The sequence below is a fragment of the Echinops telfairi genome, unplaced genomic scaffold (assembly GCF_000313985.2).
Source record: "Echinops telfairi isolate 266 unplaced genomic scaffold, ASM31398v2 ScPeMD7_3;HRSCAF=10, whole genome shotgun sequence".
Taxonomy (NCBI): domain Eukaryota; kingdom Metazoa; phylum Chordata; class Mammalia; order Afrosoricida; family Tenrecidae; genus Echinops; species Echinops telfairi.
In genome coordinates this window covers 64,878,111-64,892,830 of record NW_022103899.1, presented here as the reverse complement: position 1 = coordinate 64,892,830, position 14,720 = coordinate 64,878,111, and the positions used below count along the sequence as shown (strand labels likewise).

Below are 14,720 nucleotides of genomic sequence, written 5' to 3'. Positions count from 1 at the left end.
ACACATTGTGGGTATGTGCATATGTGTGAGTGTGCATGTGCACATTGTCGGTGTGTGCCTATGTGTCAGCATGTATGCACACATTGAGGGTGTGTGCATATGTGTGAGTGTGCATGCACACATTGTGGGTGTGTGCTTATGTGTCAGGATGCGTGCACACATTGTGGGTATGAGGTGTTGCATGCATGATGTGCGTGTCGAATGTGTGAGCATATGTGTGCACATGTGCTAGCGCACTTGTGTGGGTCTGCAATTGTGAGCATGTGTGTGCATATAAAAAACGTGAAGGCGAGGAAAAAAAAAAAAAACGTGAAGGCGTATGTGCATGTACACATGTGAGCATGTGTGCCCCTGGGTGTGCTTATGTGTGGGTGTAGTGTGTGTGCAGGTGTGTGGCTGTACTGTGTTGCTGTGTGAGCGCCTGTGTGTACGCTTGTGTCCAGGAACAGCTGCAGGGGCCACCCTGTGCTGTGTGCTCTGGCGGGGGACAGCCCAGCTGCAAGTACAGACCCCACTCTCGGGGGTCCTGGAGGGGCGGGTGTCTGTGTCACAGCCAGCTGAGTCCCCTTTCTCCTGGAAGAAGGAGGACCCCTTGGCCTTGCCCGTGCCCACCGTGGACTACGGCGAGCTGGACTTTGAGCGGCGGGAGAAGACGCCAGAGCCCCCTGCCTCCTACTTCCCTGAGCAGACCGAGTACGCAGTCATTGTCTTCCCGGACGGCGTGCCCCCTGGGGGGCATAGGGGCTCAGCTGAAGGCGTGTGGGGACCCCGACCTCTGAGGCCCGAGGACGCTCACAGCTCCTGGCCCCTTTGACCATGTGAGGGAGCACAGGACAGTGGGGCCACTTGAGGGTGAACCCTATTCCCGCATGGCTGACAGCACCCTGGACTTGGTGCTTCCAGCCAGCATGAGCACAGCTGTGCTTTGAGTCCCCTACAGGGAGGAAGCCAGGGCTCGTGTGGGCAGGCCAGCCGCCGCAAGTCCAGTGTGGGCACAACCTACCAGGGGCTGCTGAGAACACACCGTGGGAACAAGCTGCCCATTCTCCCAGGGTGGTCACTGCCCTGCCAGGCACCCCAAGGAGTGGGGCCCACAGAGCCTTGTCCAGCCCACACATAGACATCTGCTGTCCAGGCCTGTGGCCGGGGAGGACAGCCCTCCCCATTAGGTCTATGATATTCTATATTATAATTAAATAACACTGACACTCTGTCCCTGAGGATGCTGTGGGGGTGGGTGGGAGGGGAGAGCCACCTCTGGGTGGGCTGGGGGATGGGATGGAACCCCTGCCCTCACTGTCCCCTCCTGGTCCACACAGCACTGCCCCAGACTGAGCTCGTGTCTCTGTCTGCCCCACTCAAGTCCCTCCAAGACTGGGGCCCGGTGGGGTGCAGGGTGGGGGGCAGGACTCACCCATCTGGGGATAGGAGGGTCCTGCTGCTGGAGGGGCCTGGGCCTTGGTCCCCACAGCCCCGGCAGACAGGTCCTGCCCAGTGGGGACGGGCCCCCACCAGTCTGGCATCTGAGAGAAGAGGCAGGACAGTGTGAGCAGCTCTGGAGAGAGAGCCCAGCTCACCCCAGAGGAGCCTGCTGAGGACGCAGGGTGGGAGGTCCTGTGGAGTGCATGGGGACCGCGGAGGAAGGAACCTGGTCCCCGACACAGCACTTTCTGAGCGTCTGGCGGTGGGGGGTGGGGGGGGTGGGGGCCAGGGATAGACAGAAGCTTAGAAGCTGCTTCCTGCAGTGGCACCAGGGGGGAGAAAGGGTTCGGCCTCCCAGACAGGGATAGTGGAAACTGCACCACCGGCTCGATCCCTGACTCAGCCATGTGAAGCTGTCACTTCCTCCCGCTGTCACTTCCTCCCGCGCTCGCCCACGATGTACCGGGATCTCAATGAAAAGCCACGTTTCCAGAACCAAGCAGATTCACAGCAACAGCCTAGACACGCCATCAGGACCATGGTGAAACCACTGGGACAGAGTGACGAGGGCCAGTCTTACCCGGGATCAAGGCTTCTCGGACAGCAGCGTGGACCCAGGTCCAGCGCTGGACCTAGTTGCCTGAACCCACCTCTCACACCGTAGAAAAACCCAAGGGTGAGCCTGCTGCTGCCGAGCTGGCTTGACTCACGGCAGTCCCACGGGGATTTCTGAGACGGTCCGTCTCTACGGAGCAAACAGCTCCGTGGGCAGAGAGGCTGGTGAGCTCCGACCTGGCAGGGAACAGCCCTGCGGCCACCTACAGCAGCTCCCAGCAAAACTACCACCAGCATCCAGATGCTAAGGGCCGGGCCAGCCAGCCTGGGGCAAGGGCAGTATGGGAGGAGAGACCCCGCCCCCGACCAGCTTGGCTCTCCTCAGTCACTGGGCAAGAGAGACCCGATAGACAGGCTGGACCACACGAAGTGGACGGAGGGCCTGAGCGCCTGGGACGAGGCAGGAGCCGCTGGGACCCCCATGCAGTGTGTTCCTCAGAAGGCCAGCACCACTGTCACTTCGCCACTGCACACCCCCTGCCCTGAGCCCCCCCCCCACACTCCAGCAACCTATGGGACAGGACAACGTAGCTGCCCCTGGAGACCTCTCATGCTGGGCAGACAGCCACATCTTGTGCTGATGGGATTGAGCCTCGAGCCTGATGGTCAGCCGGAAGCAACCCCAGGGCTCCCTGGCGTCGATGAAGAGCTGCTCACAGCTGAAGGGAAGCCGACATCTCCCGAGGAGGCTGCAAGCAGGACCTGCATGGCCAGGGGGCACCTGTGTGACTCGTTGCGTGAGGACAGACAAGCAACACAGGCTACGCTACTCAGTGGCAGCGAGAGCGGTGGAAGGATTTGAGCAGCGAGGGGCCTGGCCCGAGGTGCCAGACCAGGCGGGCAGAGAGAGTCAGGAGGGCAAGTCTGCTTGTGAAAAGAGACAGCGGAAGGTATGAAGGTGCCTTTACAGCCCCGGCCCCCACCCCACCAGCAGTAGGACCCTGGCTGTTTGGGGAGGAGGGAGCTGTGGGGGGGGGATGTCTGCCAGTGGGCGGCCAGGGAGCAAGGCTTCTCCAAATGTTGTTCCTTGTTAGGGAATGTTTTACGTGATAAAAAAGAAGCCCTTAAATCCCAACAAAAGGAATTGAATGCACATGACCTTGACCCTGTCCCTGCAGACTGCTTCGCTGCCCCCAAGAAAAGCTATCCCTGCTCAGCTCACAGCTGGTCACAGTCCAGGCTCCAAACTGTTACATAAGACTGTCAAGTAAGTTAATATGAGAAGCAAGCTATTTAGCACGTTCGTTTAAAAAAATCTCTAATGTCTTCTATTTAAAAAAACACAAACTTGTGATTTTGTTTGAAATGGAAATAGTGTGAACTCACCCTTTTTTCCTTTGAAGACTAGTTCCCGGACACTGCCCATGCTGGGTGTGGGGGGGGCTGGATGCAGTAACAATGGAAACCCAATTTCTTCTGGAAAGGGGCTGGCCTCCAAGGAGGGACTGGAGTCCACTGCTGTCCCCAGAGGCGAAAAGACATTGCAGGTGTATTAGAAAAATAAACCCATGGAGTTGAAGCCGACTCAGAGTGACCTTATAGGACAAGGCCGAAGTGGCCCTGGGTCTCTAAGACAAACCCTGCAGGAGGAGAAAGCCCCTCTTTCTCCCTCAGAGCTGCTAGGGTTTCAAACTGCTGACTGTTCAGATCGAAACCACACCGGCTCCGAGGCTCGTCATAGCCATGTCAGAATGGCACGGGCCTTTGCCCAAACCTAGAGGGCTGTGCAGCCGGGAGAGACTTGGTTAGTAGTCATGGAGAGATGGCAGTGGACTTTGTAGCAATGTATCGCCCACATGCCAGGCGTTTACAACGGAAGTGGAATCATGCTGTAAAGCTCTCCTACTCCGAAAAACAGGAGTGCTGACTTTGAGACCAACCCCAGCTTCAAGAACTCCTGAAAGAGAAATTAGAACGCTCGTGTCGGTGGTGTGGCGGCACCTGCGCTGACTTCAAAGCTGCGCCGAGATGCGTACTGATTCTGAAAAGGGAGAAGAAAAGGAAGGGCGGGCGGGCGGAGGAAGCGGCGGGCAGACTCGGCCTGGCGGCCAGAATCAGCACTTTGCATCTGCCTTCCCATAAAGCCGTCTCCACCCCAAACCCCGCTCACAATTTCCATCCTGCCCCATGTCCCCTGTGTCACCAACGCAGCGGCCCCTCCCCGCCTGCCACCCACACTCCCTGATGACTTGATAGAGGGCTGGGCTGGGGGTGGGGCTGCCCCACCCCTCCCTATGAGGCAGGTGAGCACCCCCAACCACAGAGCCCTTCCAGGTCCTGCCCTGCCACCACTCTCTGTGCATGTCCCTCAGGACAGCCCAGCAGGGAGACACTGCTCACCCTAAAGCCTTGGACTGTCCTTTGCTGGCCACTGCGCCCAACCGAGCCGGCCTAGTCCAGTTCAACTTCCAGAACAAAGAAACCCACTCCAGACTCTGCTGGGCATCACGGCACCACAGAGGGGGAGAACCAGTCTGAGCTGGACATTACCAAGGGGTGGGGCTCAGCACCTACAGCTTCCTCCCTGCCCAGCCGGGTGAAGGGCCACACCGTGCAGGGGCTCCAGGGGGCAACCTTGGGCAGCTGGGCTAGGGAACACATAGTGGACTAGCCAAGTCCAAGGGCCGGCCTGGAAAGTACTGTTACCCATGGCCAAACACTGGCCTGATGGACAAGCCACCCAATGGGCAGGGAAGATTGGGGTGGCTGGCCAGCAGGCTAGTCTCTTCTGCTGGTCAGCCCAGGGAAGGTGGACAGGTAGATGGGCTGTCCATGGTCACTGAGCCTCAGGACCACCACCCCCCTGGGAGGGGCCGGGGGTCCTCTCCTGGAGCTGACCACACTGGCCCTGGGCTCCTAGGCCCCTTCCCACCTGGGAGGTCAATGGCCTGTGGGAGATGTCCCCCAGCTCCGGCAGGACAATCTCCAAGAAGCTGGTGGGGGGTGGGGGTGCAGGGAGAGGGCCATTCAATCCAGGGCCTGCTGACGACTCAGCCTCTGAGCTGGGCCTCCCCGTGTTGCCCTCCTCCCAGTCTAGTCTGTGGAACCTCAGGGCTCCCTAGTGCTGGGTCCTGCGTCAAGGCCCCCCAGCCCTGCCAGGCCTCACCCCCAGAAGTCCCCGGGGGTGTCCAACACCTGAGCTCCCAGGACAGAATGCTTGTCTTAGGGACGCTGTGGCCTCCACCAGCCACCACCCAGATATTCCCCGACTCCAAAGACCCCTCCCCGTCATCCTCCCAGCACCCTTCTCTCCCTGACCCCCAGCCCTGCTGACCTCCACCTGCCACTCCAGTCCCAGGACCCCCCCACATACACCCCACACCCTGCCAGCCTCACTTTTCTGCTCCCTCCATCCTGAATTGTCACTGAAGTGAGAGTGGGCTTTCAAAGGCCGGAGCCTTCTGTGGGCGTGTCCTGGCCCTGGGAGGGTCGTTGGAGTGGCATTGAGCAATGAGCAGCCCCCACTCCGGGCCCTTGGTCTATGAGCGGGGGCCCTAGGTCTTGTGGGTGGAGATGGTGGAGAGCCTGGACTGCACTCCCCATCCAGGTCAGAACCTGAAGGGGGAGGGGCTGGCCAGGTCAGGGTCCATTGCTTTGGAGGGGGCTGACCCAGGCCTCTGGAAAAGCTTCAGGATGGGTGACGGCAAGGGAACCCCTTGGGACTAGCGCGTGAGCTAGTGACGTGCTGGCCATAAGGCTGGGGGCACGTACAGGCCTGGGCCTGCGGTCACGGTGGGTGGTGGAGTCTGGGCAGACCAGACTGTGCTTTGAGTCTGATACAGGGTGCTGAGGTCTCAGGAAGCTGAGAGTGGTGAGCATCTTGGGGAATCTCCGTAGGGTGGTCTGCACTGTCACACACACACACCCCACCCAGGCTGGGTGTGAGTTCTGCTCCCTGCGTCGGAGCCAAGCAGTGGGCAGGGTGGCTGGCAGTAGGGTGGGGTGGGGTCCGACGCGCTGGGCTCAAGCAGGCTGGGGCAGTCCTGGGCTCACTGGGACCCGGGCAGAGGGAAGGAAGTCTGAGTCGTCTGAGTGAAGATGCCCACCCCTTGCCAGAAGCCACCTATCTGCCTATCTGCCCAGCTGGAGCTGGAGTCTGGGAGCAAAGTGTAGTCTAGGTGGATTCCCAGGCCCACCCTCCACACAAGGCCCAACACCAGGCTGGCTCTTCCCTGCCCACAACGGCCAGTGGGGGGCTCTGGTCTAGAAAGAGGCCTGCCTGTTGGCCCCTTCCAGGTCACGGTCAGTACTTCCCTCCCAGAAGGGACCCAACACTCAAGGGAGGCCCTGGACAGTGGCCACCCTGTCCTACTGTGAGTCGCTCCTGTGAGGCCGAGGGCAGACACTGCCCTCTATCAGATGGAATCTGCCCGATGTCCATGTTCCCGCCTACCCCTCAGCTGTCCCCCTCTAGCTTACTAACAAGGCCTGCCAAGCTTCATCAGCTGGACAGCCACCAGGTGGGCTCAGAGCCCCCACAGCTGTGTGATGGCCTTCCCTCTCTCGGGGCAGGGGCCCCTGTGTGGCTGAGGGAGGCAGCAACGTCCGGGTGTCTCTGCAGGCCAGGATGTGGCTGAGCTGGGGACTCTGTGCAGACCTGGAGCTCCTCTGACTGGAGCCTGAACAGGGCCTCCAGCTGCCCCACGGCGATTCAGATGCTCCGTTTCCTCCTGATTCGTCTGAAAAGGTCACATGTTTCTAGAGTTGCCCATTGTACTTACTTTTTTAATGCTTTTGATATAAAATTGTGGTGAACTATTTATATTCTATTAAAATGAAATGGTTCATCTGTATATGAAATCTTTGATAAATATCTGATAGGGTGTTGATGTTAAAACTGTATATAACAAAATAATAAAAAAGAGAAAATAATAATAATTTTCAATTTATCAAGGGGCCACGACGAGGGTGGGAGGTGGGGAGGGAAAAAAAAAGGAGCTGATACCAAGGGCTCAAGTAGAAAGAAAATGTTTTGAAAATGACTGTGGCAACATATGTACAAGTGCGTTTGATACAATTGATGTATGGCATGTTGTAAGAGCCCCAATAAAATGATTTATAAAAATGTGTATGTAAGATTAAAATATTGTGCACATAACCACTTATATGTACTGTTGAGATGTTTCGTGAATGAATGACGCTGACATAAAATGGCTTTACCTCATTTGGAATACAATTGCTCATGAAGCCCCCTGGAGCCTTCAGGAGAACATCTCCATGTTTACCAAACCCCGGGGGAGTGGGGCCGCTTCTCTGGTTTGGGAAGCCACTTGTGAGGGCAGGGGATGCAGTGGGTGGTAGGTCTCAGGCCCCACCCTATGTGTGGGCAAGATGTTTGCCCCTGGGGCTCAGCATGGTGCAGGTGAGGAGCCAGGTAGCTGGGCTGGACCCTGAGCGTCCTCACTCTGAGCCCCCAGAGAGCGGAGCAGACCAGACACCTTCAGAAGAGTCTGAGCCACTGTGGTGGGGCTTCTCTGAGACCAGTGGTCACCGCATTTCCTCAACTCCTGTGACTGGAAACCCACTGACCGCGAAGTTACCCAGATGGGTAACCCTGGGGGCTGCCCTGTGGTTTCTGAGACTAACCTGTCCGGGAGCAGAGCACCCCCATCTGTCTCCCTCAGAGCGCTGGTGGCTTCAAACTGCTGACCCTGGGGTTAGCAGCCCAGCCACAACCAGGGCCCCTTTCCTTCCACATGCGGGCGCTTCAAAAAGTTCACGGGGAAACAATGGGATTTTCCCACAAACTTTCATGAAGGCCCCGCTTGTGTATATGCCTTGTAAAGCTACACGGGGGCAGCTGTGTGATGATGTCACGCGGCAGCGAGCTGACATCTCATGACGTGGTGAGGCAGTTAGAGGAGAAGGGGTGCCACGCCCTCAATCTTATTGCAGCCCTGGTTCCGGTATCGGTATCAGGAGTCTGTTCTGGAACCTTGGTCAGCCAGGGTTTCCCACACCCACCCACAAGGGACTTTGAAGGGCAGACACAGCGTTCTCTCCTCTCAAAGGAAAGGAAGGAGCAGAAGTCGAGGGGCTGCTGCCATCCGGAGGGAGAGAGGCGTGGGCGTCTCCTTGGACCCAGGGTCCCGGAGCTGGGAACACCCAGACCCAGGGCAGACTGCTGCCGAGAGAGCAGGCCACCGCTGTTGGCAGGGGCAGGGACCTTGGAGGAGAAACAAAGTCCCCCCCAGAGCTGCTGGCTTCCGAACCCCAGCAGAGCAAGGTTCTGTGTGTTGACGACGACGCCCTGTGGAGAAGCAGGGTGCTGCAGACGGAAACTGCCTTAAACTGGATTCTGCCCCGCCCCCCTGAATGATGCAAGCCCTTTAGCTCTCCCCACCCCCAACCCGCTCCACGTACCCTCCCCCAACTTAGCCCCCCCCCCCGCAATCCTCGTACCCCCCCCAATTCAGGCGATGGTCTTAGCCCACCTAGTCATGGTCGCAGTGCCCTGCGACTTTATGACAGACGCTGCTCCTTCCGGTTGTCTGTCTGCACTTAGCTTCCCCCACAGTCCGCGGCTCGCTTCTCCTCGTTCCTACCCCCACCCCACCCCAGCGTCTGTGTTCCTTCTCCTGAGAAAAGGCCATTTCCTGCTCCCTTTATCAGTGGTGGCAGGACCCATGGTGCCACCTGCCCCTGTGGCCCCTCCCAAACCAGACCACAGGGGACCCTTAGTGATGCGGGTTATTTATCCACTTTAATCGGAGAACACGAGTGAACACACAGCTGTAAACAGCTCACCGGCACTGTTTCTTAGACCACATGGGTACTAACCATTGAGTGGTTTGCAGTGTCTACACCAGGTCACAGCAGTACTGGGAACTGCCTGCCGGCCTCTGCAGGGCTCCTTCTCCATTTACTCCTGCCTCGCTCCCAGAGAGGTTACTGGCACCGGTCCTAGCTCTCCAGTGTTGCTAGGACCCAGTGCCTCCAGTAGAAGGCTTTAGCAACAGAAAGGTATGGCCTCACAGTCAGGGGCAACTGTCTGGATCCAGGTGGGCGGCTCTGTCGGCAGGAGGTCCTCGTGCTCTTTACCGGCTGCTTCTGGGGACCTTCATGTGGCTTGGCATCTCCTGTCCTTGCCCTGCTCCCTGCTTCTTTCACCTACTGGTAAAACCTCCTTTGCATCTCAAAAGAGACTGACTTAAGACATGCCTACACTAACCCTGTCTCACTAAGGTAGCAAAGGCGGCCTTTCTGAGAGGAGATTAACTGTAGGTTAGAGATCAGGATTCGACAAATGGGTGCATAAGCAAATGTGGCGAAGAAAGCTGATGGTGCCCGGCTATCAAAAAGTATAGCGTCTGGGGTCTTAAAGGCTTGAAGGTAATCAAGCGACCATCAAGCTCAGAAGCAACAAAGCCCACATGGAAGAAGCACACCAGCCTATGCAACCACGAGGTGTCGAAGGGATCAGGTATAAGGCATCATCAGAACAAAAAATCTTTCCATAGTGAATGATGCGGGGAGTGCGGAGTGGAGATCCAAAGCCCATTAGTAGGCCACTGGAGATCCCCTTGCAGAGGGGTCTCGGGGAGGAGATGAGCCAGTCAGGGTGCGATGTAACAACAATGAGAAATACAACTTTCCTCTAGTTCCTAAATGTTTCCTCCCCGCTCCCACTACCATGACTCGAATTCGACCTTGCAAGTCTGGCTAGACCAGAGGATGTACACTGGTACAGATAGGAACTGAAAATACAGGGAATCTGGGGCGGATGAGCCCTACAGGACCAGTGGTGTGAGTGGCGAAACAGGGAGGGTAAAGGGAGAATGGGTAGTAAAGAGGGAACCGATTACAAGGAACTATATGTGACCTCCTCCCTGGGGCACAGACAACTGAAAAGTGGGTTAAGGGAGACTTCGGACAGGGCAAAATATGACAAAATAACAATTTATAAACTATCAAGGGCTCATGAGGGAGGGGGGAGCGGGAGGGAGGGGAAAAATGAGGACCTAATGTCAAGGGTTTAAGTGGAGAGAAAATGTTTTGAGAATGATGTACAAATGCGCTTTACACAATTGATGTGTGTATGGATTGCGATAACAGTTGTATGAGCCCCTAATAAAATGTTTTTTAAAAAAAAGAGATCAGGATTCACAGCACACATGTGAGGGACACAATCCAATTCATAACAATGTTGTTGTTAGGTGCCATAGGGTTAGTTTTCCAACCCTTAGAGACCTGTATGAGTCTGGGTGGACTAGAGAAACAAAATTCATGGACACTCATGTGTGTAAGAGAGAACTTTATATCAAAGAGCAGGTGTACATTAAGAAAGCATCCCAGCCCAGTCCAGATCAAGTCCATAAGTCCGATATTACCCCATAAGTCAATACTAGTCCATAAATTCCTCCTTAGACTCACACAGCCATGCAATGACACCAAATACAGGAAGATCACAGGCCAGTGGGTGTAAAGTCTTGTGGATCCAGTGGTGGTAGAAGCATCTCGGCGCTGGCTCGGGTCTCCATGTGGGTCCTCCAGCTCCAGGGCTCTGGCTCTATTGACATCGCTCCATGTGGCTTGTCAACAAGATTGTCTCACAGGGAGAGTGTGTGTCCCACTCCAGGGAGGAAGACAGGAGTTCCCAGAATCCTCAGGAGAAGGCCATGCCACACAGATGCCTCATTGGCTATGACCTGATTGACAGGCTAGACTCCACCCATTTGCAAGTTGACAGGAAATAATGTCACTGCCACAAGGCCAAAGATGGAGGAGGAAACAACCACACAGCATGACTTCTCAGAACTTCTGACTCCCTACTTCATGGTTGTCCTAGGTCTTCGAGGACACCTGCTGACAACCCTTGTTTAACCTGGCGTCCTACGAGAGGCCCCTCCCCACAGGCTCTGCCTCTGCTGGGCAGTCCTCCCCAGCCATCCTGGACCGACTGCTCAGAGCCTGAAGACTAATGAGGCTAACAGCCCCTGCACGCTGCACGTGCTGGACACTGAGGTCCTTGCACCGGAACCCATTTCACCCTCTGTGACAGACTCCACCTGGTAAGGACGCCCTGCCGTGTGACAGTGTGGTGGCAGAGAAGACCCACGGCTGCAGGGTGCAGAATGGTGTTTCCTGGGGGAGAGAGGGAGGACATTCCTTCGGAGGAGGCACAGAGAGGAAGGCTGTGCCCCTGCTGCTTGCCAGGCAGCTCACATCCTTTGAGTGAGCACATACACCTGGGACAGGTGAGCAGAGGGCAAAGTGCACTGTCTGTGGGAGATGCCCTCGGGGCAGTGAACACCCATCTGATAGAAACAGTAGGAAGAGCTATTAGCACACAGGGCTGGCACCAGGCTGGCACAGGTGAGGAAGCAAGCTTTTCCGTGGTCCTGGCAGGATGGACTGGCTTCCGTGTCTGGAAGGTCTGTTATAACCCATGAAAACAAAGTGAGAGGCCAACTCGTCAGACAGACACGGGTTGGCACAGCCTCCAGTCTGAGTCCACTAGGGGGAGGGGCTGGTGATCCACTTCCAGAAATGAACCGGAAGACCCCATGGGTCCTGGGAGAATGCTGTCCAGTGTCCTATTGGGAGCTGAGGCAGCATGGACTCCCTGTCTCCACACAACACCTTGGTCCTTCTTTCCGACATCAGACCGGGCCCACGGCCTCACCAGAGCAGGGGAGATGTGGACACGCGGTGTGGGCTAGGAGCAGACCCCTCCCCTCGGCCAGCCAGCTCCATAGGAATGGCCACCAAACCCCTGCCCCAACCCAGCAGGGATATCAGAGCTGGAATTAATGGGGCCTCTAGGAACCCAGGCTGAGGTGGGGCTGGCAGAGAGGAGGAGCCTTGGACACGGAGGTCAACGATCGCGGAGGCACCTGCTTCCTCTTGTCCCACCCCCCTCTGGTCTGGCCCACCCCCACCCTGGGATGTGGAGTCTGGACCATCGCTGAGGTTGAGGTAGGGGACAAAGAGGGCCCAAGGAGGCCGTTAGATATAAGATTGGTGGAGACACAGGTTCAAAGGACACTTCTGCTCCTGCGGCAGGAAACAGCTGCTGGGGCGGCAGTCCAGCCCCAGGCGCAGCCCCTTCCTGTGGACCACACACCCCGGCCCATCCCCGACCCCCTTCAGGAGGCCAGGCAGTGTGCTCGTGCTCGCTGCTTCCCCGGGGGGACGTTGTCCAGCACGTCGCGCAGGGAGAAGAAGCAGAAGGAGACTTCCTCATAGGACAGCCGCAGCCCGCTCTCAAAGAGGCAGCCGAAGGCCAGGCCCCCGGCGCGCGGGTCCGAGAGCACCGCCAGGTCCGAGTAGCCGCTGGGCCCCTGGAAGACCACCCAGGGCTCCGTCCAGCTGTGCGGGTCTGGAGGAGCCCTGCTCAGGCGCACGCCCATGTGGAGGCGGGCCCGGCGCCCGGTCGGGTGGGAGTAGAGCAGCCACGTGGGGCTCGGAGCCCACCAGTCCCCTGCCAGTCCGTCCCTACCGCACTCTCCAGCCCCCTCCTCCAGGGACCCTTGGGCACCAGGAGCGTGCCCTGGGCAGGGTCTGCTGGGGGGCGGCGCTGGGAAGCCCACCACACTACCCTGGCAGCCGCGGGCCGTCTCTGCCAGCGGGGCCACCAGCTGGCCGGGCAGGAAGGAGGTGCCCTCATCGGCGCTGAGCGCCTGGACGCGGCTGCCCAGCGGGCTCCGAGCATTGCAGTAGAGCAGTGAGCCCTCAGGGCCGCCCTCCAGGGCCGCCAGCTGGCACTCGCCTGAGCGCAGGTTGGGCACGAGGCCCCCGTGGCGCCAGCTGCTGCCCAGGTCGTCGCTGTAGAAGACGAAGGGGTGCGGGGAGGTGCGGCAGATGCGGCCGAAGCACTCGCGGCGGTCCACGCGGTAGGTATAGGCGGGCACCAGCAAGCGGCCGGAGCGCAGCTGCACACCATGACCCGGGCCCACGGCGAACGTGGCCCAGTCTGCAGGAGGGGGTTCAGCAAGGCCCAGGCTGTGACTGCGTGCGGGTGCTGGTGCCGGGGCCCCCCAGCCCCACTGACGACCTCTCCCTGCGCTACAGCCCGAGGTGGCCCCGGTTAGCAAGGCACCTGCCAGGAGGCCCACCCAGCAGGAGCCAGCCAGGAACAGATGGCAGCGAGGGAAGAGCAGTGCGGGCAGGGGACCTGCAGGCTGGGCCTGGGGGCAGCCAGCCCTGGCTGAGTGCCCTGTACCCACATGCCAGGGTATGCCAGGGTATGGCAGGGTATGACCAGGTGTGCCCTGGTCATGCCAGGGTAGTGGGGGAACTCCCTTGATTTGGGATCAGCCAGCTCCTGGCAAGGGTGGAAGGCATGGTGAGAGGGAGTGAGAAAAGCAGTTAATTGGAGTCAAGGGAACCCTCGGTGCCCACTCTCTCCTGGGCACAGACATGAGCCAGAAATGAAGAGGCCAGTGGAGTCGACTGGGAAGGGACCCAGGTCTGAGACCCTGGGACAGTGGGGCAGCGGCTGGTAGCTGAGGAGGGGCAGGCCCATCTTTCCTAAAGGGAGGGAGCCACTACTGATCGCAGGGAAGGCAGGACCAGAATTCTGAACCCCAGCCCTGCCCCACCCACGCCTGCTCTCCCTGTCCCTGAGTGCCCTGCCTACCCTGCTCAGCGCTGCCCACGGCCTCCACGGTGAGATCCCAGACGCTGCCCCAGGTCAGGCCTGAGTCTTGGCTGGTCACACAGCAAAGGCGGGCAGCGTTGCGGCCAGTAGCAATCTGCACCGCCTCAGGCGTTTGGCCTCGGACGGCAATGAAGAAGAGGAAGACGGTCCCGGTGCGTGCCTCGTGCACCGGGCAGGGGTTCATGGAGCGGTGCCCCTCCAGGGCTGCAGTCTCCAGCACATGCAGGTCGCCCCACTGCAGTGGGCACCATGCTGTATTGGGACCCCAGCCTGACCAGACCCCTCTGAGGCGGGGACCCTTGTGCTCAGAGCCCCAAGCCCCTCACCTACACTGATCCTCCCCGCCCCTCCCCTGCTCAGAGCCCCAGCCCCTCACCTGCACAGAGTCCCTGGTCAGTATGCCCCTCCGGAGCACCAGGCGGTGGGCGTGAGAGTCGTCGGGGCTGATCCGCTGCTCAGCAAAGGCCAGCAGGGTGGGCCCAGGAGACACAGGGAGCAGCGCGGGCACGCGGTACGTCAATCCAGTTCGTTCCCGCTCAAAGAGCACCGTGCGCTCAGGGACATGTGGGGACCCCATCGCTGCAGGGTTGTACAGTCAGTGGGGAGCCCAGCCCTTTCCCCTTGCCCACCCAGAGCCCCTCCCTCAGCCCAGGGGATGGGACAGTGCAGAGCTTGCCCAGCAGGAGGTTATCTAAGCAGACCTCAGCACACCACATCAGGAGGGGCTCAGTGTCCGCACACAGGGGCCTCTACTAGCATGTGAGCCACAGCAGAGAGACACAGATGTGTGCAAGAGGCACTTACAGATGAGACACACAGACACCCAGGGAAACACAGGCACAGATATGCTCTCACATACTGATACACAGACACACGTGCACACACAGCAGACACACATGTCAGAATACACACACCTATGTGCGCACACACCGAATACACATGCATGTGTATGCACACACTGAATATAGACACGTGTGTACACAGAGAATACAGGCACATGTGCACACACCAAATACAGAGAACTGTGTACACATGCATAGAAAATACAGGCACACATACACACACACTGAATACAGAGGCA

At 58.5% G+C, this 14,720-nt stretch overlaps 2 protein-coding genes across 2 annotated transcripts in view; one reads left to right on the top strand and one right to left on the bottom strand.

The window, feature by feature from the left end:
- Window positions 1-1,213, top strand: part of PDCD1 (programmed cell death 1) — a 3,743-nt gene extending 2,530 nt beyond the window's left edge. Inside the window, exon 4 of the mRNA XM_045297048.1 lies at window positions 581-1,213. Coding sequence (XP_045152983.1) covers window positions 581-814 — 234 coding nt within the window. The 3' untranslated portion in view covers window positions 815-1,213. The remainder of the gene's footprint in view (window positions 1-580) is intronic.
- A 10,731-nt stretch (window positions 1,214-11,944) lies between these two features.
- Window positions 11,945-14,720, bottom strand: part of NEU4 (neuraminidase 4) — a 4,104-nt gene continuing 1,328 nt past the window's right edge. The window contains exons 2-4 of the mRNA XM_004701896.2: window positions 14,016-14,218; window positions 13,619-13,874; window positions 11,945-12,952 (exon numbers count right to left, since the gene is read on the bottom strand). Of these exons, the coding sequence (XP_004701953.1) occupies window positions 12,126-12,952; window positions 13,619-13,874; window positions 14,016-14,216 (1,284 nt within the window). The 5' untranslated portion in view covers window positions 14,217-14,218 and the 3' untranslated portion in view covers window positions 11,945-12,125. The remainder of the gene's footprint in view (window positions 12,953-13,618; window positions 13,875-14,015; window positions 14,219-14,720) is intronic.